We start from the raw sequence: 26,114 nt of genomic DNA, 5'->3' as shown, positions 1-26,114 counted from the left end.
ACTGAATATTCTCTTCCCATATGATCCAGCAGTTGTGCTTCCTAGTATTTACCCAAAAGAGGTTATAATTTATGTCCACACAAAAACCTGCATAGAGATATTTATAGTGACTTAATTCACAATTGCCAACATTTGGAACAACCAATGTGTCCAGTAGATGAATAATAAGCTTTGGTACATCCAGAAAGTAGAAGATTATTCAGTGCTAAAAATAAATAAGTTATTAAGCTACAAAAAGGCATGGAGACATCTCAAATGTACATCACCAAACGAAAGGGGCCAATCTGAAAAGGCTAGTACATACATACTGTATCTAACTATATGACATTCTGAAAAAGGAAAAACTATGGAGACATGACTGCTGATGGAGGATGGGAATAAACAGGCAGACAAGAGAAGATTTTCAGGGCAACGAAAATACTCTGTATAATATTATAATAATAAGTATATATATCAATATGCATTTGTCCAAACCCATAGGATGTACAACACCAAGAGTGAATCCTAAGGTAAACTATGGGCATCAGTGATTATGTTGTGCCAATGTAGGCTCATCCTTGGTAACAAACGTGCCATTTTAGTGAGTGATGTTTATGATGGGGGAGGCTATGCATGTGGGGAGGTAGGAGGTATGGGAAATCTCTGTAACTTCCTCCCAATTTTGTTATGGACCTAAAACTGCTCTAAAAAAATTATGTCCTAAAAAGATTATATAGATTTTATTAAGTACTCATATGGAAAGATCTCTAACACAGAGGTAAATTAAAAGGCCACCTCACAAAAATAAATAGTTCTAGCATTATTCTACTCATACATGAGTGGAAAATATAAATATATGTGTATAAATTCATAGCAAATTTCTAGAGGAATATTCGGAAAACTATTAAAAGTGGTTGTTACAGCTACAGGCAGGAGGATTTGGGGTATACTTCTGCATCATTTGACACTTTTACATGGAGAACAAATTTCCATAGTAATGTGTAATTGAAAATAAACTTATTCAGAAATACATTCATTGACCTCATTTTAAACAATCCAGAATAGTCACAAAGGCATGCTTATTTGGAAATGTAGATGTTTTTTCTAACTATGTAAATAAAGATTTTTTTTAGTGTCCCAGCATGCTAGAAAGTTGTTAAGTCATTTGTGTTATGGCTAAAGAATAAAGAAAAACTAATTAAAGAATGTAAATTAATTAGTAAGTTAATTAACTGAAATTGTACATAGTCTCCTTTCCTTAAGATTAATTTCGTTGGGGGGTTAGCATTATAAAAATAATATAAATAACTACCAATAATTTAATTTCATGTGGCTTTGAATGTTTGTTAGAAAAAAGTAGATTTGTAAATTATACCCAAAGCAATAAAAATAAATTTCTCGGAACATGGGTTAAAATTAAGAAAATAAAAAACTGATTCAAACAGGGCTCTTCATTATGCCAGCCAAGGATAAATTCCATAAAACCTGATTTCATAGGTTTGGAGAGAGGACCAGGACTGGTTGGAAAGGCAGGACTAGAAGTCTCTAGATAACAAAGCTTCCATTCATACTGTGTGTGAACTAGGAAGGATGCATGTAGAGTGGGAGTGTAGATCATCAACAGTAGGAGAAAGATTTCACAGAAAACGTGGTGCAAAGAGCAAGCCGATCACCAAGGTGATGAGATGGGCATTTTTCCAAGCAAAGGGAAAGCATGTATGCTAAGAACAGAGCAGACCTTGAACATTTTCAGTAGGGCTGTAGTACAGACTTTGAAAAGAAGTTGATGGGAGATGATGGTGTAGATACAGAATGGAAGCAGTTAATTAAAAGCCTGCATATGCCATGCAAATTAATTTAGATGTTTTATCCTTTAGATTTTTAAAATTACATATGTGTTTTGCAATACATATATTTTTAAGTTGCCAATGACGCTTTAGATCAGCGGTTCTCAACCTGTGGGTCACGACCCCTTTGGGGGGTCAAACGACTCTTTCACAGGGGTTGCCTAAGACCATCGAAAAACACATATATAATTACATATTGTTTTTGTGACTATTCACTATGCTTTGATTATGTTCAATTTGTAACAGTGAAATTGGCGGTCACCACAAGCTGAGGAACTGTATTAAAGGGTCATGGCATTAGGAAGGTTGAGAACCACTGCTTTAGATAATGGTTAGATGTTTAACAGAGGAGTGAAAGATAGGGTTAACCTTTTAGAAGTATCCTTCTGACAAAAGTATGAATGAAGAATGGTTTGTAGGAAAACCAAACAGGAAGTAAGAAAACCAGTTCTCTAGTAAGTATAACCTTCCAAGGAGAAAGATGAAAGCTCATTAAGGCAAGAGCGCCAGAGACAAAATAAAAGGACAGAATCAATTCATGGGCTGTCAGGCAATGAAGGAGCGAGAAGAAGATAGTTTTTCAGTTTCTTGCTTGGATGACTGGGTTCTCGGTAATTCTGTTAACTCAGAAAATGGTAACGGGAAGATCTAGTTGAAGTAAGAAGTTTAGAAAGAGATTATTAATTCTGTATAGAATACGTTGTGATGGTTGTGGAATGTGAAGTAAACATTTTCAATAGGCCAAAATAAATATGCTGGAGTTCATGAAAAAGCTTTGGACTGGAGATAGAGCGTGTGACTCATCAGTGCATGCATAGTAGGCGATGCCATTGCTGAAAAGCTGCTCTTGAAGAATGCAGAACGCTGAGGAATACTGACACTGATTGAGTGAATAAAACATTTATCAGGAGATTAAGAAAAAGAAGCTAGAGAGGGATAGGTAAACCAGAAAATACTGTTTCAAAAGCTTAGCAAGTGGATTTCAAAGACAGCAATCAGCAGCTTCAGAGAAATCTAACAAAATAAGTGTCCGTGATATGGAATTTTTTGGAGCTTCATGGGTGATTAAATGCATCTTATGTTTATTATCACATTTGATTCTTACAGCAATCATATGAGGTAGATACTACAATGATCCCTACGTTACAGATGTTATGTTACAGATGCAGGAAGTGAGAGGCACAGGAAGGTTAAGGAGTTGCCCAAGATCACACAGCACATCAAAGTAGACAGGATTCAAACCCTGGCCCTCTGTAGGAGTGTTCTTACTAGAAATCTAAGCTATGCAGATGTATATAACTCTCCTAGAGTACTAAGTGGGCTAAGGGAGGTTTATATTATCAACAACTAGAGGCCCAGTGAACAAAATCTGTGCTCGGGTGTATATATTAAGATGAAAGAGAAAAGTTTATTTCTTTTAAGCTGTCAGTTTGGGCCGGTTCTTCAAAGAAGGGAGAGATTGCTCAGGAGACAAGGTAAATGGGATTAACTTTTGTAGCACATCAAAGTAGACAGGATTCAGACCCTGGCCCTCTGTAGGAGTGTTCTTACTAGAAATCTAAGCTATGCAGATGTATATAACTCTCCTAGAGTACTAAGTGGGCTAAGGGAGGTTTATATTATCAACAACTAGAGGCCCAGTGAACAAAATCTGTGCTCGGGTAGGGTCCCTAGTGGCTGCTGGCTGCTGGCCGGGGCCTTCTTTCATTCCATGCCGCCCCCTGGTAGTCAGTTCACAACATAGTGAGCGATTGACTCCCGGTCAGTCAAACTCCCAAGCTTCATTTTTGTCACATCCTTTGCTAGTGATTTGAAAGGCTTTGAGAATCAAACCAAAGCTGTTCTAGGCCGAGGGGACCCCTGCTGTAGGTGTCCCCTGGGACAAAGGAGGACAGAAATAAGCAAGCAACAAGAAAAGGAGGATGGCGTCACTTTCAGCTTTAAGCAGCTCTCTCCTCAACCCCCCTCTTGTCTCCATTCTCAATCCCATCTTTTCTAAACCCCTTGATGAAGCTTCTGTAGACTTTGGAAAAGAGAACTGATGCATCTTTATGGAATCCCTTGAAACCACAAAATTTGGTGCAAGCCTATTTCCAGCTGGGCCCAGGAACCCCCCTCAGGCACTTTCTGATCTCCAGGAGAAGGGAGAAAATCTGATGGGACAGGTCCCCTTTCTCTTCCCATGATTGTCCAACAAAGGCCTTGTCTTTGCATTTTGAATGTCCTGCTTATCAGATGCAGTGACAGCCATAACAAAAGGCATTCTAGTAATTAGTATTTAAATGGCTCTGCTAAGACCCTCCCCTGGACCAAAACACATTCACCCTGCCTTTCCCATCCACCTACTCTAACACCTACAATTATTTTGTTAGATAGTTTTTCAGGGTTAGCAAGTTTCCTGTTAGAAACTGCAGACATCCCTGTGGATTTTGGTAGTATTTGAGTAGCTCACCCTGGGGAGATCATTTGAGGAATGATGTGTGATGGGGGATGAGCAACCAATTGGCATTGTACCTTGGCTACATTTGTGTACCAAATGGCTGGTAGATGTAGGGCCAGGGGACAGAGGTGGAGTATCTCCACCTAGATCTAGAAAGGAAAGATGTAGAACAAGGGCGGGGAATGTCCAGCCCACAGACCGTATATAATTTGTCTGGCCCTGCCAAGGCATTAAATGTTTCACCAAATATAGCAGGCAGATTTTTAAGTTGATACTCTTGCATGGTTCATGAATGATGTTATAAATATCCAAATGGCCCACGGCAAAAAAGGATCCCCACCTCTGAACTAGAAGGATGGCAAAAAGAAAGGTTGAGTATGGATGATAAACCAAGGTCACTACTGCACATTCCCCAGGAGTTCTGTCCCATCAGGAGGTTTTCCTCCAAACATTGACTCCTCAACACCCAGTTCTATTGGATCCCAGAGAATCAAGTGGCTGGCTGATGAACTCTTTGGGAGAGAGTGAAGTGGCGTAGGGTATGATGGATCAGAAGTAATGGAGCTGAGATGAAATGGTAACCAAGTCAGAAGCCTTTACCTAAATGTGGAAACAGCTAGGAGATTGGAAGACTAAAGACTAGTTGCTAATTGCTCCCCCTTCCCTCACAGCCAGGACAAAGAAAATTTGAATATGAATTGCTGTGCTGTACTCACCTCTGTGTACTGCTGGATAACATTTTCAGGAGTGGGGCCAAGAAACATATAGAAATCAAGGATTCCTCCAATGGTCCTGAATGTTAAAGAAGGAGATGGGCTCAGAGTGACATCTGGAAAGAACAAAGCAAAATAGAGAATAAGTACAAATAATATAAATGGCAGAGATCACTATTTTAATATTTCTGCCATTTAGATGCTACTTAGGTTGTCTATCTAATATTAGACACTGAAATTTCTAACATTGCTTGTTGAAGGACTTCTGATTTCTATAGTACTGTGTCTTAATAGAATTCTGCAATCTATTAGGATGACTGTATGTGGTTCACTAAAACCTTTCCATTTTGAAACAAAATATTAAATTATAGACAATCTCTCACTCTATGTTATTTTAATTAATAAGCATTTTTTAAGGGGAGAAAAGGGAAAAAGCAGCATTTAAGTTGTGCACTGGCTTCTTTATGATTTAACCAGACGACCACATTACCTTGGGCATTGGAATTCAAGAGGAGGACACCATGAGCATTAAAGTCTTTCTCAATGCACATATAAAAAGGATGAACTCCATAGAGATTGCTAAGTGCCTGCAACACAAACAGAAATATGGTTTTTCATGAATTACAATTTAATTTTCCTATCTCAATGAGATCCAGTAGCAATTACTGACATGTCAAAAAAAAAAAAAAGAAAAAAAGAAAACAAAAGTGTCATATATTTAGTGAGGGTAAAAGTCAAACTGGTGAAAACCTGAGTGGATGTCAATTTCAAACTTGCCATTATCACCAATTAAGTATAAACCCAAATTATTTCTGAGAGTAGGTTTATAGGACCTTATAGAAAATCATTCTTAGCATTCATTCTCTTTTTCCCTTTCCATAAGTCAGATTTCTAATATTAAGAATCTATAGCCACACATTACCACTGGTGACTGATCTCTGGCAAACATTCCATATCGAACATAATTCATGTCATGCTTAAAGGACGGATGTTCATGTTCACCAAATCCGTAGATGGAAGTTGATGGGACAGAGGTCATCAATTGTAGGTACTGGTTAGAAAATATCAGGCCTCCAAGAGTCGTTTCCCACCTGTGCCAGACAGAGAAGCAGAAAGACAGTGACTGGGTGGCTTTTTTTTAATAAAAGCTTTTATAAAACTTTGATAAAAACTCTTTTCTCCATTAAATTCCTGTCAAAAAAAATCCTGCAAAGCTAGCTTAAAGGGGGATGAGATAATAAAGACGGGATGTGAGGGATCTGAGGAAATGGCAATTCATGTTTGTTGAGTATTTGCTAAATGTTGGGTGTAATATATTTGGCATTTCATTTAATACTCACAATATTCCCGTGGGAAGGCACTATTATGCCTTTTTTTAAAATGAAGAATGCAGACTGGTGCAGCCACTGTGGAAAGCAGTATGGTGTTATCTCAAAAAATTAAACATGGAACTGCCTTGTGACCCAGCAATTCCACTTCTGGGAATTTATTTACATACACACACAACAACAACAACAAAACAACACCCCTATGTTCATTTCAGGGTTGTATACAATAGCCAAGATTTAGAAACAATCAAAGTGACCATCAGTGGATGAGTGGATAAAACAGCTGTGGTGTATTTACACAAGGGAATACTACTCAGCCATAAAAAAGAAGAAAAGTTTATCCTTTGCAACAGCATGGATGGACCTGGAGAACATTATGCTAAGAAAAATAAGCCAGTTAGAAAAGGACAAGTACCATATGATTTCACTCCTATGTGGAATCTAATGAACAAACTGAACTAACAAGCAAAATAGAGACAAACTCATTGATAGAGAGCAGGTAGACACCTCTGGGGAGAGAGCTAGCAGGGAGGGATTGAGAAAAAAAGAAAAGAATTCTGAAACTTGAACAGTGTGGTGAATGTGGTGGAGGGGGAAAGGGGTGATAAATGATGATGGGAAAAAAGAAAATAAAATAATATATTTTTAATAATGACTTTTTTAAAAAAGAAACTGAGACACAGAAAGAATAAAGTTACATAACTTGCCTAAAATTACCCAAATAATAGTGCCAGGATTCAGTCAGTTTTGGTGCTCAAATTTTTGTGCAGTTTTCTATCTGTTGAGATGAAAGTAGGTCTTTCTTGAAATAAAAGTGGTCTGTGTTCAGACAAAACTTGGGAAACGTTGGGTCACCCAAACTGAGCTAGATTCTTTTAAGACTTTTTCAGAGTTTTGAATAAGTGGCAATGCAGACCGGATCTCTGAGAGCTGACTGCTGCACTGACATTTCCCAAAGGTAAAGGATGAAAGAAGCCTTTTGTTCAAGAACACCCGTTTACATTGTGAGAGCCAGGGTTAAGGCACCTACCACGGAAAAGGAGAGAGTGGTAGTGGAGGCCGTGACAGCACACAGCCACAGGTGAGGGGCCCCATGCTGCTCCGAACCCACTACCTCATCACAGCCTCTACTGCCCTCCGGTTCCCAGTCCTGCTCCCAGGGGAGGCACGTGCTCCGAGGTTCCCGGCCAGAGGAGACTTCCTCACACCCTGGAGGAGACTGCTGCTTGTAGCCACACTGAACTGTTTGCTGGAACTTGTTGCTTTTTTAGTTCTCTCTCTCCCCGCTTTCCCCCTCTCCCTCTCGTTCAAGGATGATTTCCTGAGTGCCCAGCACTGGACACTGGAGAAATACATAGAGGAATGAGGGTCCGGAACAACTAGGTAGCTACAACACAACGGGATACATGTTGATAAACCAGTCCATGCTGATACAGGGGCAGAACAGGGCACATATCCCAGCCTGAGAAGGTGCAGGTCCAGGGAAGTACGGTGAGCAGGTAAGTTCTGTGTGTGAAGAGTAATGGCATGTATCAAATCTGTTTCCCATGGGAAAAGCCTTTATTATCTTTTTTTCTTGTGTTCTTATTTGAATACAGGGTTTTCAGACCCTAATAAACAAGAACACGCATTTAATTTTTCAGGTCATCGGAAGCCTCAGAGTAAGATTTCTCTCATTTTTTCTCTTATCAAAACCTCAAAGTATAATTTCCTAAAAGTTCACTGAAAGTTTCACCTAGCCACAAAGACATAAAATAAAGACCAACATGCTACCATTAGTTACTTTCTAAGTAACTAAATCATATCAGTAGCAATCATTTACCTCAAAGATTGTTTTAAAAAATTAATGACAGTGGAAAATGTGCTCTTATTTTGACTATTAAGCATCTGCCTCAAAGATTGTATAAAAATATTAATAGCACTTAACAATTCCTAAAGAAACCATTCAGAAAGACTATACAAAAGGATTATATTCAAAATAATTAAAAATTAGCTCAGCACAGGGTAAGATATCAGAATCCCTGTGATGCAGAGAGCTGAAGACCCCCCCAGAGGACGGGTCTTTGCAAGAACTGAGGGAGACGTGTGGGGTCCTGGTTGAGAGCAAAGGAGGGTGACAGAACAGCAGGAGGGACACGGGACCAGCTCAGGGAATAGCTATTAACTACCAGGGAAGCATTTCAGCATTTTCCCAGCAGCTTTAACCATAAAGGAACCTATCTCTAAGAAACACTAACCATTCCTTAGAGGTAAGGAATTATTTTCAAGCTCAATTTGCCAAAAACCTAAAGGTTACTTTACCTCTCAGAAAATGTAATTTAAGAAAAACCCTTTGGCCTTGACTTTTCTCTGTAAAGAATGGTATTGCTTAAGCTTTAGTAGTATGCTGTCAATGATTCTTCCAAAACTAGTCTATGCTACTGTTTATAGAAGCACCTGGTTTTCCTGGGTTTATCTAAAGTGTCATTTACTTATATAAGGCAAGCAGAACTAAGGACAACCTGCTACAGGTCTCATTAGTTGTAACCACAAACCTGAGATGCAATTCTCCTATATATATTTTATTAAATACTAGAGGCCTGGTGCACAAATCCGTGCACCTGTGGTTCCCTCGGTGTGGCCTGTAGGGATCGGGCTGCTGCAGGCGGCTGCACCGCTTCCGCTCATCCCGGCCCCGCTGCACCTGCAGGGGGCTCGCGCCCAGTCAGTCCCGATCAGGAGAGGCTCATGCGCTGCAGCAGCGCTCACCAGCCAGGCGTCTGGCACATGCCGTGGTCAGCTGAGAGGCGCTCCCCCTGTGGGAGCCCACTGACCACCAGGGAGCAGCTCCTGCATTGAGCGCTTCCTCCTGGTAGTCAGTGCGCATCATAGTGACTGGTCACTTAGGCATTTACATATATAGATACACTTATACCCTTTTATTTAGGAAAAAAAAAGGCCCATCTTTGCAGTTGAGCATCAACCTATAAACCAGGAGGTCATGGTTCAATTCCCTGCCAGGGCACATGCTTGGGTTGTGGCTTGATCCCCAGTAGGAGGCATGCAGGAGGCAGTCACAATGATTCTCTCTCATCATTGATGTTTCTATCTCTTCCTCTCCCTTCCTCTCTGAAATTAATAAAAATATATATATTTTAAAAAGGGAACCTAATCATTACCCATGGAATCACATGTCAGTTGTTTTGAAAGAGCTGATTGTCAGAAGTTTGTGGCATGTTGTGAGTTGCTACCGCCAGTTCTCTAGGTCTGGAATAACTGACCTAAGGGGCGTACGCTCTGTCAGACCTCTCTTCTGCTTCTTGTTGTAACTCTCAATGTTCTCAAAGGGTTAGCACCATTCAGAGAATATGCAGTCACTTAAGATTTTCATAAGCCATATTAACCATTATTCTTTCCTATTTCTCATTCCCCTTCACGAACACTTATCATACATATAATTACATAATATATATTTATACTTATAAAATAAGGCAAACGGAAGGAAAAAGACTTCCTGAATAAAGGAGCAAATTCCATTATTTATTTGGAAATTACCTACATTAAGCATTAAAAATTAGGACCACTAGACTCCAATAAGTAAAAAAAAAAAGACAGTATTATGACAACAATGTTAATTGAGTTTTAAAATGACATTCAAATACATTGTTCAAATGCCTTCTCATTGATCAATTAAAATTAAAATAATTTTAGTGCAACTAAAATAATACCAAATGAAAAATAAAATAGAATAATACCATATGACTTTGCCCTTAAATATTTTATAAATGAAAGAAAACTGCGTAGATCAGATAAAAATTAAAGTGAAATAGAACTGCTTTAGAATTTTACTTTCTTACATAGTTCTTTTAAACAAAAATAAGGCTTCACTACAACCAACTCCTCCCTGAAGTCTTATTTCATTCTTCCTCTCAGAATTTAAATCTCCTTTTCCACTCCTCTTACCTTCACTTTGCATTTCTTTTGTTCTCTCTGCAGTTCTAATTAGCTCTACTGACAATAGTGAGTATATTCTTTATTATTCCTTATTCCCAATAGCAAACACCAGGTGAATGTACTTGAAGAACACACAGGATGCAACAACATGTATTGAGTATCCATTATGGGAAAGGTTTTATACAGAGTGATAGGAAGTTCAATAATTCACTTTCCCTTGAGTGCATGCTAACACAGACCCCTGAGAAAGCCCTCTCAACCAAGCTGTCTGATGGGAGTGGGATGAGCAAGGAGACAGAGAAGGAGGTGTTTACCACAACGTGAATTGCAGTACCCCCAGGAGCATGGTGACTTAGGGCAATTGGGCTCCTCAGGTTCCCATTCAGCCAGAGAGGGTATCAAAGCACCACTCATACCCATGTCCTCAACAACCAGACCCCAGGCAGCTGGGCCATTTTCCTAAAAGGTGGCATGACAGGCCAAACAGACTACACCACGGATGCTCCTTTTAGCCTCAGTCTAAGCAATTTCAAAAGAATTTGGTTTTAAGCCTTGAGCACCCACCACGTGGACTGTGCCCTGTATTCTGACTTGACCTGCTAGTCTGTTAGGATGAATGAACTGCCTGTGCTCCTCAGATTAACTCCTCTAGTGATTCACTGGACTCCGACCTTTCTCTCCACTTTTTCTTACACTGTCTTTCATATCAAACTATAAACACTTTGTTATTTTTCTCACCTTAAGTGGGAAAAAAAACTGACATCCTCTCTCCTGACCTCATTTCTTTCCATTTCTTTCTTCCTTAAAATTAAAGTTTCCAAAACAGTCGCTCACCGTCATTCTTGCCAATTTCTCTCCCCACTCTCACTTGAAGATACTCCTCTGAGGCCTTCCCCGCCACAAGGCCACTGGAGCTGCTCTTGTCAAAGGGAACAGTGAGTGAGCTCCAGAGATTGTACAACGTTGCACCTATAGTCAGCAGTAATGTGGTGTACATTTAAAAATCTGTAGGTATCATGTTAAGTGTTCTTACCACAATAATAATAATAATAAAAAGATGAGCAATGAACTATGTTGGTATAACCCCATGTCCAATTCTCAGTCTTCACCCGATTTAACTTATCAGCAACATTGCTCACAACCTCCTTCCTGACATGCTTTCTGCATTCTCTTTAGTTTAGGTGAAGAAACTCCCTATTTCTCCAATTTCAATCTAACTATGTCTCGCTATTTCTGAGCATATCTAAAACGTACTTACAGGATAGTGGACAAGTGTGCACTGATATTTGCTTATTGAACATTTGCTGCATGCTTGAATATATGAAAATGATAAAAATAAGCCAGACATTGATTCTGCCATAAAGAAAATTAAAATCCAGAGGGAGGTAATAAGGTGAAATGAATATGATGTGAAGTATGGTATGGGATTTTAAAGAAAAATACAGATTTGGTTCTACTTCAACTACAAAGAAAGAGAGGTCACTTCCATGTATGGACGTGTGATCAGACAAATTTTATGAATAAAGTAGATTACACTTGGGGAGAATTTTGATAAGCAGACGCAGGAGAGAAAGGCATTCAAGAAAGAGGAAATAGCCCGGTCGGCGTGGCTCAGTAGTTGAATGTCAACCTATTGACTAAGAGGTCACAGTTTGATTCCTGGTCAGGGCGCATGCCCAGGTTTCAGGTTCAATTTCCAGTGGGGGGCATGCAGGAGGCAGCTGATCAATGATTCTCTTTTATCATTGATGTTTCTATCTCTCTCTCTTTCTCTGTTCCTCTCTGAAATCGGTAAAAATACATTTTTTAAAAAATGAAAGAGGAAATAGTCTGAATAAATGTGGAAAGGAAGAAAAGTTTAGGGTAGATCTCAGAAATGGCAAGGCAGTAGTCCAGTTTGGCTTGGAGTAGGATGCATAAAGGTGGACAACTGGGAAATTTGGGTGGGGTGTGGAAGAATGAAGTAAGCTTTGAACATTGTAAGGTTGAAGGATTAGCCGAATAAGAAAGTTCCTATTGTCTGACAGGCAGCTGACAATATGAAATTGGAACACATCAAAGGTTTAAATAGAGATTCAGAGGTCTAAAGAAGAAAAGGGGCTAGAAAACCAGGGCATTATAAAGGGAGAAAGATAAAAGAGATAAGGAGAAAAGATGAAATTATAGAGGACTTTGTCTGTATGTGTCTTTCTCAATACATAGAAGTTCAGAAATTTCAGTATATTCAAATTCATAATTAACCAGTAAGTTGGCATGTATTTATTGAGCGCCAATTAATCTATGTGTTAGAGATGCTGAAGTGCCGGGGCTGACAGCAGACCCTGATTGATAGATGAATGGATTACTCCAACACAACTGTTTGCTGTGAAAGAGAGGACTAAGGGGCTGTCCAGCTAAAGGGACCAGAGAGCCTCAATTGCCTGCCTCATTAGGTTTTTATTATAACAGCAGTTTGAGATAAAGCTTATCTTTTAGATACAATCAGTAGGGTAAGTAATCTTGGAAGGACACATGTGTTTGTAGTGTCTTTTAAGCAAGAACACACAAAAGATTAAGTATAAGGATTCCAGTAAACACCCAGGGGTCTGCACGTGCACAGACTTGTTTGGAAAGGTCAACTAATAATTACTGGCACTGTCTTCAACACTCCCCTAAGTCAGAATTCTGATAAATAGGGCAGGTGGCCTTCCACACACATCCCTTTTCTCAGAATGTCTTCCTTACAAACTTTCCAACCAAGTCTCATGTGCTCCCCAACACTGAAGTAAAATAAATAGATGGAGTCCCTGTCCTCAAGGATCATTTGTTCTAGTAGAAGATAAACACATAAAACAAACAAAACACATTCATAAGAAAATGTCAAGTGTTCATAAGAAGATAAAACATGTACCTGTGATAAAGGGTGAAGGACTACCAGTTATAGAGAACACAGCTTTGCTTATATTATTTCATTCAAGATTTAGTAAAACCCACCTGAACAACAACAACAAAAAGCTAAGCTAAGGGAATTTAAATTACTTTCCTGAATTCACACAGCAACCCAAGTGGCAAAGCAGAGCTGTGGACCCAGGTTCATCTGACCCAAGACTACACTCTCTACTACAGTGAATGTGCTCTTTTTGAATGTTTGCTTTATCCCTGATAAGGTTATATTACCGCTTCCAGGTTCTATGAGGCAAGTGCTTTGAGCCGGTTTTCATTCCTGACCATGAGCTTGTTACCCACCACATTCTCTTTTACCCCGCCCACTGTGAACAAGACATGCAGGCGAGAGCCAGCTGTTCAAAGTTATTGTATCAGTTTTCTATTGTTATGTATCAGACCACCCCAAAACTTTGTGAATTAGAATATTAAAAATGCCTCATTCCTCACAATTGCTGGTGCAGTTCTGCTGGTCTTGCCTGGAATTATTCATGCAGTTGCAGCCAGTTGGGGCCTGGCTAGAGCTGGTTAATCTGGGAACTCAGCTAAAATGGATGGAATAGGCAGGATAACTGGGCTTCTCTTTCCATATGGCCTTTCATCAAAGGCTTCTGCACATGCTACAGAAGTGTTCCATGGATACAACAGTGAAATCTGTACAATCTCTTAAGGCTGGGGACCAGATATCACACAACAGCTTTTCTGCCACATTCTACTAGTATTAGTTCTAGCAAGTTACAGGGTGAGCAGAGATCCAGGGATGATGAATTAGACTCTACCACCTGATGGGAAAAGTTGAAAAGGCCTTATAGATATCTTAATCTAGTATAGATTACCTCCTGGCAGCAATTATTTACATTCCACTCCTATGCAAATATAGTTGTCCCTCCTAAAATTCTCAAAAGGTTCAAGCCATTATAACATCATCCATAATCTCATGGTCATGATGAGGTGCCTCCAGGGCAGTCACCTTTTTCAAAAACAAAATATCTGCCTCCTCCCCCACCCCCCCCCCACCCCACACACAAACACACAATGATTGAAAAAAGATAGGAGAATTGCAATAATTATTCTTAATAAAAACAAAAGGAAAGATTAGGAGGCACATAGCCATTTGTAGTCCACAGAAATTCTGAAACCCAGACACCTTTTATTAGGGCCCCTACTCTGGGGGTAGGCCCAGTTTTAGTCCATAAGAATTGGTTCCTAATCCATTGTTTTGTGACGCTTAGGACCTTCTCAGGGCTTCTGGTTTCATGCTTTGAGAGGTCCTGCCTTCATCGTAAAACACGGCTAGTAGCTGTCTAATTCTACTTACTGGCCATAAAAAGTAAAGCATCAGAGGTATCTTTTCATAAAGAGTCAGAGGTATTTCTGACTCTCCCAGCCCACGCTGATACAATGCCCTTAAAACCTTAGTGGGTTTTCTATAAATATGATTTATACCCCAAAAGCCATATCTATAGGTCTTTTAGAGAAAAAGCCCCTTTTATTGTGGGCAAAGCACTGTGAGAAAATGCCTTTAAGATTGTGAGAGACACTTTTATCTAGCTGAGAGGGTCTACCAGGCACAATACAAAATCTTTCCATAGTCTCAAAAAAGGCTTTATAGTCACACACTGTCAATCTTTATCTAAGACCATTTCTGTCTTTGGGAGTCTTTTGCTGGCTGGAAGGACTGAGAATCAGAAGGAATTTCATATTCCAATCAACAGATCCAAAAGCTCTTGATGTGTTTTTTTTTCTAAATCCTGCTTAAAATCTGTATGGTTTTCTGTTTAGTTTATTTCTCTCTTCCTATAACATTATACACAGTTAAAAGAGGTCAATTAATATTTTCAAAATTATGCCTAGAAATCTCCTGTGTCAGATACACAAGTTCATTAGATACGTTTTCTAACTTCCAAATTATTGTAGGCAGATATGAGCAATGTGGGTAACCATCCTTTCAGCTCCTATTAATAGTTTGTTCACCATCCCACTAGCCCTTCACCATTTTCCAGCCTCTGCTTGTCATTGGGTCCTAAAGCCAGGGAACAACAAATGATTTATGTTTTTGTTACCAATGACAGCCCATTTCTAGGGAGTGCCACTGTAGTAAATTTTCCTAGTTATCAATTTCCACATATCAAACCACTCCAAAATTTAGTGTAAACATTTAGTAGGCAATGATTTTGGTCTTACCTCTAATATGGACATAAATTGGGATTGGTGCACCTGGTGGTCAGAAAGGAACCAGCTGTCAGCTTAGCTGTGGTTGGATGGCATACAAAGGTCTCACTCATAAGACAGGGGATTCACCTGGAATGGCTGGACTAAGTGTAATGTCTGGGCCTCCCTTTCTATGTAGACTTTTATCACATGATGCTAAAAATGGTTCAAGAGGATGTAAGGCCTCTTGAGGCCAGATCTTGGAAGTTACATGTCATTTCTTTTGCATTCTGTTGATCAAAGCATAAACAGGACCAGCCCAGATTCAAGAGGTGAGGAAACAGACTTCATCGCTTGACCAGGAGGACATGTAAAGTATTTGTGGCCATTTAAAATCCACCACACTTAGGAACTCAGCATGGCCTCATAGAATAAGAATGGCTAAGTGAGCAGCATAAATATTGAAAGCTGCAGCGCTATTAGAACCAGAAGCTGATCATCTGAGTTACTGAACCAAGGATAGCTTTACTTTCTGTATAGGTATAACCACATTACAATTCATGTTAATTCAAGGCCAGTATATATTAAAAGGAAGTGAATGGTCAGGATGACATAGATATACCTGGAAATTCAAAGCAAAAATTGGCACTATATTATTTTGCATAAAAATGACAAGCCCCAAATCAATAAAAAATTACTAATATTACTTTAGATTAGTAGGCCTGTGTTTTTATTATCATAATGCCCCAAAATAACACCGCTGATGAATAGTAAAACCAGTAAAAATTATAACAGCTGATATTAACAGAATGTGTACCATGTACCAGTCCAACTAAATTCAATTTTGAAAGGGAACACAGAATTTTAATGCTGTAAGTAGTTTATAATTCAATTCCTCATAATTTAATTCTGAATACATAATTTAACAGGAGGCTACATGAATATTTTCTTACCCTATCTTACCCTAAAACATAGCTTTAAGTTAAACTTCATATTTCTAATACTCTAAGCTTGTTAATCCCATATTCTCCATAACTTTTTCTTGCATTGTTTCTGAGAACAAAACTAAGAGTATAATCATGTGAGTAGTACTTACAATACGGTTCCTGTCTTCTTTCTTATTACTCTGAATTGAAGGGTTGTATCATTTATAAATTCAACATCATAGTTGGGTTCAAAAGACACATTTGAGGAAGATTCAATATTTAGTGGAACTTCAAATCGTTTATTATTAGGATCATAAATCTAAAACAAGTTAAATAGAATAAAGAGTGTATTAATTTTTTAAATGATCCAATTGCAATGCTACAAATAAGTGAAATAGTAAATTGTAGTTACCTCCAAAATAAGATATTATGTGAGGTACTCAATCAAATAATGTTATGACATTTAAAACTTCCAATTAACAAGGTTTGTGTTCATGATAAATACAGACTATCAGTTACACTCACCTTGAATCGAAGACGATCCTTAGTATGAAATTCTACATCCATTACAATTGGGGAAATATCATTTCCAAACAGGGATATAGTACCACGTTTGATTAATGTTACCCTATAAGACAAACCACTTTTATTAACCCAAATGAAGCATATTTATTTTTATAGATGAGTGGAATTCCTCAGTTAAAACAAATGTTGATAAACAGGGAGATAAACAACTTATCCTTTCAAAGAAAACAAAAATTCAGATGAGAAATGTTTTACTCAGAGAAGAAACACTGAAGAGTAAATGTGAAACACTGAAATGGAAATACATGAACTAATTTTCTTCCTGATACATCTCTAAGAATAGGAAAAACTGCAACGACAAAATAAAAAACATGGCCACAATTTGTATTTATACAATCTCCCCTGTAGTAGAATGAAATCTCTTGTCATGTTCAATCGGGATGGCTGTCCATGACTTCTAAAAGCCAGGCTTAGAAGTAATTAATGGGCAGTCATGTGCCCAAAGCCCTGGGCACAGCCCCTCTCCTCCCAGTTCTGTCCTCTCTCCTCATCCTGCATACAAATGTGTGTGAAACAACTACACATGTCCAGCTACTAGAATCTCCAATTCAGTGCCGTCACCGCTATCACTCACTCTAACCCAGCTTTCCAATGTTAGGTTCAGGGAGAGAAGGCTCAGGTACATTCTTGGTTAGGTACACTATTTTAGGTCTATCATGGGAAAGGACCACTTACTGGCATTGTTTTGCTGTGGAACATTCTGTCCTGACTTACAAAGAATCCATTAATATTTGAGATGTTGTATAAATTCAGCAAAATGATCTGATGGTCAAACCGAGACATAACAAGATCTCCCAGGCCCAGCGTCAAGTGCAAGGCTAGGCACACGTTACCAATAAGCCAGAGGCTGCCCAGGCAGCGAAGACACTGACATTTGGAGTCTTTGTGAATTGCTCAGTGTTTCTGCTTCTCTTACAGTTCCCCTTTCTGGATAATCTTTGTTCCAAGTCAGAATTTAATATAGTTATAATTTAATTTATCTGACATTTAGTTTATTTTATGGTTCACTGCTCTTACTCATCCTGAGCTCTTACTATTTTAATTTCAGATTTTAATCTGTTTTCAAAAAATTTCCCATGATGGTCTCTGCTAAAATCTGCGAAAACTCAAACCAAGGCTAACTTAGAATAAGAGAAAATAACATACAATGTAAGTTAGCTCAATCAAGTTATATTTGAGCCCATAGAATAGGCTGGTGTATTCAATGTAGAGCATTTTCAAGGTCCAGAAGCAATAAAATCAAAATGTGATGATATTTTTTTCTGTACTTTCAATTTAGAATTCATTATATTTCCAAGACTACCCCGTCCCACTCTGACATAAACCAGTTCCTCTCGGCCCAGGCCTCACCCTTCTGCTTCCAGCCAGACCGGCGGTTCTCAAGCTGTGGGTCCCGACCCCTTTGGGGGCCGAACGACCCTTTCACAGGGGTCGCCTAAGACCATCGGGAAACACATATATAATTACATATTGTTTTTGTGATTAATCACTATGCTTTAATTATGTTCAATTTGTAACAATGAAAATACATCCTGCATATCAGATATTTACATTATGATTCATAACAGTAGCAAAATTACAGTTATGAAGTAGCAACGAAAATAATTTTATGGTTGGGGGTCACCACAACATGAGGAACTGTATTAAAGGGTCGTGGCATTAGGAAGGTTGAGAACCACTGAGCTAGACGCAGTGGTTCTCAACCTTGGCTGCACATTGGACTCACCTGGGAATCTTTTAAAAATCCTGATTTCTGGGCCTCGTCCTCTGGAAATTCTGTTTCTTTGTTATGGGGTGAGGCCACAACATTAGTAACAAAGAAACAGGATTTCCAGAGGATGAGGCCCAGGAATCAGGATTTTAAAAAGATTCCCAAGTGATTCTAATGTGCAGCCAAGGTTGAGAACCACCCAGCTAGAGTCTTAACTGTCATTTCTTGTCTTTGTTTTTAAAGAGAATGGTTCTCCAAATACCTACTCCTACCCACCATCACTACATTTTCTATCACTGCCCGGTGAAAAACATAAATGGAAAACACATTTTGACAGTTTCAAGCTTTGGTCTAGCAATGTAAAGAGAAAATAGCTCATAAATTCCAAATGGAAATTGAAGTAAAGTCAACTTTCATAACGCTCTGTGGAGGTCCAACTGAGGAAATGCCAGAATTCTATACATTCCATACACTGCCCAAAAAGTATCTTCAAAATCAAGATCCAGCCTCTGAAAATCAGTATAGGAATGAGTTTTTTTAAGTGAGACTTAACCTACTAAATGTGGCTTTTCTCTTAAGAATCTCGATGAAAGGAAAACGACAATTTATTCTGTTCTCCTTATAAAAGTTAAGCCTATCATTTGTGATTGAGTTATTTTTGCACTTATTAATGAGAGGAAGTACTCTTATGATGTGAAAGTATAATTTCTGATGTTCTGGAATAGTGGCTGTGCGGGGCAATTTTTCATTCTGACTTTCTATATCATTTCACCGAAAATTAAGTGCTGTGTCATGCTTCACAAAAGATATGCAACAAAAAGAGGAAACGATTGACAGGATCGCACAAAAGGCAAGAGTTTTACCATAGCCTAACCTATTTGCAAGGAATCATCCCAGCCCACAAAATAATGAGTGTTTCCGGCTATTTGTCAGAGCCCACACAACTGACTGAGAAACAAGAAAGAGAGGCGTAACCTACTCTTCAACAGGGGAGTCTGACAGTGATTTCGAAGCAAAAACAATTAGGAAGCAAAAAGCCATGATGACTTTTAGGCTTTCTGATTCACCATGAAGGCTCAGAGTTCTTGGGATAGAGCCAATACAAATAGAATGAAATCTCTGAGGTGATATATGTACCAAACAAACCCATGAGGCCGCATCAGACAGTTCTGATGGTAGAAGTGGTTATTAAAAGCTCTGGAAGGTGTATACCTCCATCCTTGAGCTGTTTTTTGAGGCACATCTTTCATGGTGTAACCATGTGGACCATCGGCAGGGTAGAAGCACCAGGGCACATTGGCGACGGTTGTAGAGCACCAGACACAGCCTTTAGCTTCACAGACTTCTCGAGAAGCTCCCGGTTGAGGATGGCAATCAACGCGGTTCTGAATGGGAAATTTCTTGGAACAAGTGGCTTCTTCTTCGGAGTTATAGAAACAAAACGGAGCGGTGGTGTTCTCGGAGGCACACCAGTGACATCCGCGGCTCATACAGGCAGCTTCATTGGCTCCCGGCTCGGGATGACAATCAATTCGTTGGGGTTCAGGTACTACAGAACACGAATCCACCTTCTCAAAGCACCAAGGGATGCCTGGGGTTTTCCATGGAGACCAACAGCAATTCCTGGCCAGACAACTGGCTTCAGAAGCTCCGGGATCAGGGTGACAGTCTTTACGGAGCTGGGGGGCTAGAGGTGCCAAGCATGAACTTGAACTCACAGACTGGACTAGAGCTGAACCAAGAAGGAAAACAGGGCAACGTAAGTGCAAAAAAATATCTAGACAACATAATTATCATTAAGATACTTCGGTGGAACTTTAAAAAAAAAAAAGAGTCTCTCAAAGTGCTTAGATTATGAGTGGGATTTAAACAGTATGTACTATAGCCCTAACCGGTTTGGCTCAGTGGATAGAGCGTCGGCTTGCAGACTGAAAGGTCCCAGGTTTGATTCCATTCAAGGGCATGTACCTTGGTTGCAGGCACATCCCCAGTAGGGGGTGTGCAGGAGGCAGCTGATCGATTTTTCTCTCTCATCGATGTTTCTAGCTCTTTATCCCTCTCCCTTCCTCTCTGTAAAAAAATCAATCAATAAAGAAATAATAAAAAATGAATGATATTAAATACCTGGTTGAAGAAAATGAACCACGTAATAAACAATGCTTACTTAAAAAACAAAAAAAACAAAAAAACAACCAACCAACCAAACAAACAAAAACCAGAATGTACTACAAATTTGTCAGCCTCGGTAAAAGAAAGCAAAGCAAAAAAAAAAACAAAAACAAAAAAAACACCTTGTCCCTTAAAAATGAAGCACTAACATTTTACTTTATCACTCCTAATATTCTCAGCATGCACATTCTTCACTATCTCCACAATTTTAGGCATCTACCCATCATCATCTTCTAAATGTTACCAAGTGAATTTCACAGAAGTCAGTAAAATTGCCTGTTCTGTTTGCTATACTTTCCTTCATTTATAGTCTAGATAGCAGTTGTCAGTCTCCAATAATAATAGTGCAGAAACATCTATACATGTTTCCTCTAAACTAACCAGGTATCGTGTGTTATGTGTTGTTGAGTCAATTCCAACTCCTGGCAACCCTATATATGGGTGATGTCCACTGTGTCCTGCCCCCCATATCCCTGCTGAGCTCCTATGGGCTCATTCTTGTGGTTTCTTTTACAGAGTCTATCCACCTCATATTTGGTCTTCTTTTCCTGCTGCCTTCTATTTTTCTCAGCATTATTGTCTCTTCGAAAGAACCCTGCCTTCTCAGGATGTGCCTGAAGTAGGACAGCTTCAGTTTTGTCATTTGTGCCTCCAATGATATTTCAGGCTTACTTTGCTCTAGGACTCACCTGGTCATCTTTCTTGTGGTCCAGGGTATCCACAGAACTCTCCTCCAATACCATATTTCAAATGAGTCAACTTTTTTCCTATCAGATATTGGACCCCACAAGAATGCCACAATACTTGATGAGTGCTTTCTCATCCTCTTTCTTTTGTGGCTTGCTATTTTTAAAAGTCCTAGGTTTGTGTTGCTGACGGGGATGCTTTCATCACTTTGGGTATTTGTGAGTTTTACTGTACTAATACAATAAATGTCATGAATTGTAAATCTTTTTCTCCATAAATTGGATAAAACATCTAAATATAGATACAATTCACCTCTTCATTCTGATCTCTTTTATCATAAGTGCTTTCTAAACTATGTTTTTGCAACTGAGGCCTATGGAACTCCTGCCTCAGAACTGCCTATCAAATCAGTAAACATACTTTTTGAAAATGAGCCTTATCATCAGTACATGGCTGGCGCATGTATACAAATTGCACAATGCTATTGACAGGAATTTGACAATACCTAACAAATTACGTATGCTTTCACTTTTTGACCAAATACTATGTTTTAGGAGTTTATCTCAAAGATACACCAAGATATTTAGTGAAACATCATTTGTAATGGCAAATAATATACAAAATATCCTTCAGTAGAGGACTAATTAAATAAATTATGGGCACATAAATCATAAAACAGAATGAGAAATTTCTATATATTATACAGACTGATTTCCAGCGTATATTTAGTAGAAAAAAACAAGGTTCAGGATAGTGTTTCTGAATGATACCTTTTCTGTAAAAATGTGGTAGCAGATATATATACATCTCTTTATAATTTCAAATAGAAACAATGGAAGGATAAAATAACAAAAATAATTACATATTGGAGAAAAGAAGAAACAGGATAAAGAAGAAAAGGATCACTCTTTAGCTATATCTTGTCATATAGTTTTTTCTTGAAATCATGCCAATGTTTTAATTGAATTTTCAGGAAAACAAAATTGATTTTAAAAGAAGTGTTTTAAAAAATTGACACATGCTAAAACAGATGCACTTGCTTATTTTATTATGTTGGTAACATGTCCACACACACAAAAGGAATTACCTCATAATTTTAAAGCAAATATTTTTATATTTCTAATGGTATACATATACTTAAAGGGCAAACCACAAAGAAATTGTAACATGAATCCCAGTGGTCACATTGTTAATATTAATACTGATATTTTAATTTTGGAACCTAAGAATATATTGAATATATTGCTGCCTAAAGCAAATGAGTAATTACGTTATGTTTCTATGAAACAATATTTCAGCATAAGAAACTGTAACTATATAATTTTTTAAATAATTCAAAACACTAAGCATAATTTGACTTGAAAATATTAGCATGAAATAATGACTAATCATACTCTTTTATAAACAGGCATGTTTCCAACCACTGACCACTGAGAAAACTAGAAGCAATGACAACCCATTAATAAGAAGCTTCTCTACCATCAACAACATGACTTTTAGCTGCCACACCTCATTAAAAAGAAAGACTCATTCCTTAGGGAAAATGACTCCCTCAAGGGTAAGGAATGTTTAAGAGGAGCCTGGGACATCTTTACATTCAAGAAATAAAGAAAAGCACCACACCTTACTGCACCAACTTGAAGTGGTTCTCAGTGGCATTAGATGGAACAATCCACAGGACAAAGGACACTTCAATGGATAAACACACAGATAGATAAATAGTGTTTGTGCATGATTGCCCAGAAAAAAACTGAATATTGATTACACTGAAAATTGAGAACTGAGAGAAGGAATCATACATTATCCTGCGATTCTCACCTAAACTCTATTACAGGATTGCCAAGTAGTTGATGATGAAAATTTATGTGTTTTTTTAAACTAAATACCAGCCCTGGCTGGTGTTTCTCAGTGGTTAGAAACTGGCATATGCTAAAAATTAATGAATTAGGTTATCATTAATAAATAGAAAATCCTTAAATTTCTTTTGGGAATCCATCAAGGATAAGAGATATGAAATATTACAGATTAGATAGGTTGATTTAACACTCTTATTGTATTGTGTTGATTAAAAATTTGTTAAACATTTTCAAAAGGTAAGTTCCTTACCTGCCAGAACCATGGAACAAACATGGAGAAACCTTATGGCCCTCATGGTCCCTGAAAAGTGACACTTGCTCATGGCATGTGATGTATTTATATGGAACAATTTGAATAAATTGTTTGGCCTTGAATTTTTTCTACAGAGCAATGAGGCCAAGAACAAGTCCTTGAAAGACTTCCCACAAGGCAACCAGTGGCTAGCACTATTGTGTAATGGAAAGACATGAGACTAGCATGCAGGTGGCCTGGAGTTTAATCTAGCTCTCTGGTGGCTGTGGTAATGGATGTGTCACTTACCTTCTAGGAGTCAAGGTTTCTTCCAACGTAAGATGGAGACAATACCTGCCCTGCCTATTTCACGGGGTTAGAATGAAGATCTATATATAATGTTATAGCTATAACATTACCATCCATAAGAAGACCAATGTCAGTGAAAAGTCACCTTCTCTTTTTGACATGTCCTAGGTCCCTTGCCCTACTGAAGGAATTAAGGACTAGGTAAGAGAATTTGCCAATGAATTACAATTTTTTTTTCTTTCTAAACCTCAAAATTTCCAATTCTGTGGTTTTTTAAATTATTCCTAGTTGAGCAAAAATTTCAATCACTGTACTTTAAGGGTCAGCATAAAAGTATTGGGAGAAAGAGTTTATGTAGAAAACAACTCAAGTTAAACCAAAGTCATAAGATTGTATAACTCATCAATATTCAACAATGCTTTATCTTACATATAAGCAAATGGGCAACTCCATCTGCGGTGAAATATAGAAAAGTATCTTCCAGTATTCTTCCCCTCACTAACAAACCACAGCATGTGACATTTCCTCCCAACCATAAAGTCTCAGCTTTAGGGTTATCAAGGCTAAGAGCTGTATTTTTACTGGAAGTAATTTTAACTTAATAAAGTGGAAAGGAATAGTTTAACTTTTCTTCTAAGTGGAAAGGAAGGATCCTGGGAGGAGAAGGCAAAGGACCTTCATCAGGTCTGTCACAACAATTGACTGGATTAGTTCATCATCAGAAGGAGAAGCCTGGATTCTAGGAAGGAGGAAGGAGAAATGAGGGGCAGTTGACATCAAACAGAAAAAAGCAAACTGAGGAAAACGGCAAAGACAAACTTGCCTCTCATATTTTTACAAAAGAATCTCTTCATCATCTTTAGTGGGAAACTGAATCTGTTGGCAAATACAGTGATACCCATTGGTAGCTGCCCAAGAACTTGGTTCCTTCTAATAAATTCTGCCTGGACAGACTTATTCAGAATGGAACAGAGGAGCTCCGAATCCCGGCATCCAACAGCAGCGTCCAGATCTGAACCCAAGCCAGAGCACACAGTACGATTTAAACGGGGCTGCCGAAGTGTGGGTGGGGAGAAATCTGCACATTTACTACATCATTGTCCTGTCGTTTCTAATTCCAGCTGGCAAGAAGCCTGAGAATGCTGAGCCCTGTTTATAGGACGGGTGTGTATGACCAAGTCCTCTGTATCATGAGGACACACAAGGTATCTTCTCTGAAGGAACAGTGAGCCCCACAGGGGACAGACACTTAAACATTAAGTAAGAAGAACATGCACATTTATCATCCATTGAATATTTTCATTGGTAAACTGATCATATTTACTTTTTCATCCGAGATAGACCCAACCAGGACCCTGGAGAACAGTGGCCCACATTTCTATCATCAACTTCCTACTTTAAAGCACTACTTCTCAGGTGGTTCATGGAAAAGTTCCATGTAAATAGTACTCATGAAGTAAAGGAGCTGGAATTTTAGCCACTTCTCAATTATGTCAAGTAGGAAATGCAATAAACTATGTATCTGAAAAAAATAAAACTATGTATGTATTCAAAAACTTGTCAAGTGCTTATATAGCTGTGGCACTCATATTTATAAATCAAAAAGTAGGACATAACATACAACAAATTTTCCTTTGGAAGGAAAATGAGATTGAACATTTGGAATTCAGACAGAATGGGAAAAAATCTTAGATACCAGAAAATCTTAGACTTGATTTATTCTTTTTTTTTTTAATATATTTTATTGATTTTTTACAGAGAGGAAGGGAGAGAGATAGAGAGTTAGAAACATCGATGAGAGAGAAACATCGATCAGCTGCCTCCTGCACATCTCCTACTGGGGATGTGCCCGCAACCCAGGTACATGCCCTTGACCGGAATCGAACCTGGGACCTTTCAGTCCGCAGGCCGACGCTCTATCCACTGAGCCAAACCGGTTTCAGCGACTTGATTTATTCTTAGTATGACAAAGTAGGAAAAGGTCAGTAGCATTTACTATACATTTATTCACAGCACATATTTTACTAAAACTTTAAATCTGCGCTAGGGTCAAATTCAGGGTGTTTTCAAAGGAGAATTTTTGAAATCTGGATTATTGGTTGAAACTCAGAAATATGCCTAGAAATACTACTTACTTATATGGTATTATATATGTATAAATTTTAACTGTTTTAAAAATAAATTAAAATAATGGGTGACTTGTAAGAAAAGCATTTGTTCAAAGTTCTTGTTAATAAACTTAAAATTCCCATAACTACTCAGTTCATATGATATTTTCTGTTAGTTAGCAAAATTGTGCATACACATATATTAATTTACCTTTACC

General features: G+C 38.4%; 1 protein-coding gene and 1 pseudogene across 1 annotated transcript in view; both read right to left on the bottom strand.

The window, feature by feature from the left end:
- The window catches only part of LOC102771448 (sucrase-isomaltase, intestinal), a 55,501-nt gene extending 49,452 nt beyond the window's left edge, over window positions 1-6,049 (bottom strand). The window contains exons 1-3 of the mRNA XM_015566626.1: window positions 5,902-6,049; window positions 5,470-5,566; window positions 4,983-5,095 (exon numbers count right to left, since the gene is read on the bottom strand). Of these exons, the coding sequence (XP_015422112.1) occupies window positions 4,983-5,095; window positions 5,470-5,566; window positions 5,902-6,018 (327 nt within the window). The 5' untranslated portion in view covers window positions 6,019-6,049. The remainder of the gene's footprint in view (window positions 1-4,982; window positions 5,096-5,469; window positions 5,567-5,901) is intronic.
- A 13,461-nt stretch (window positions 6,050-19,510) lies between these two features.
- LOC107183769 lies at window positions 19,511-23,554 on the bottom strand (annotated as a pseudogene).
- Between the last annotated feature and the right edge of the window lie 2,560 nt (window positions 23,555-26,114).

This window comes from Myotis davidii, unplaced genomic scaffold (assembly GCF_000327345.1).
Source record: "Myotis davidii unplaced genomic scaffold, ASM32734v1 scaffold902, whole genome shotgun sequence".
Lineage (NCBI taxonomy): Eukaryota > Metazoa > Chordata > Mammalia > Chiroptera > Vespertilionidae > Myotis > Myotis davidii.
The sequence above is the reverse complement of the archived record's forward strand: the minus strand, read 5'-3'. Positions and strand labels throughout refer to the sequence as shown.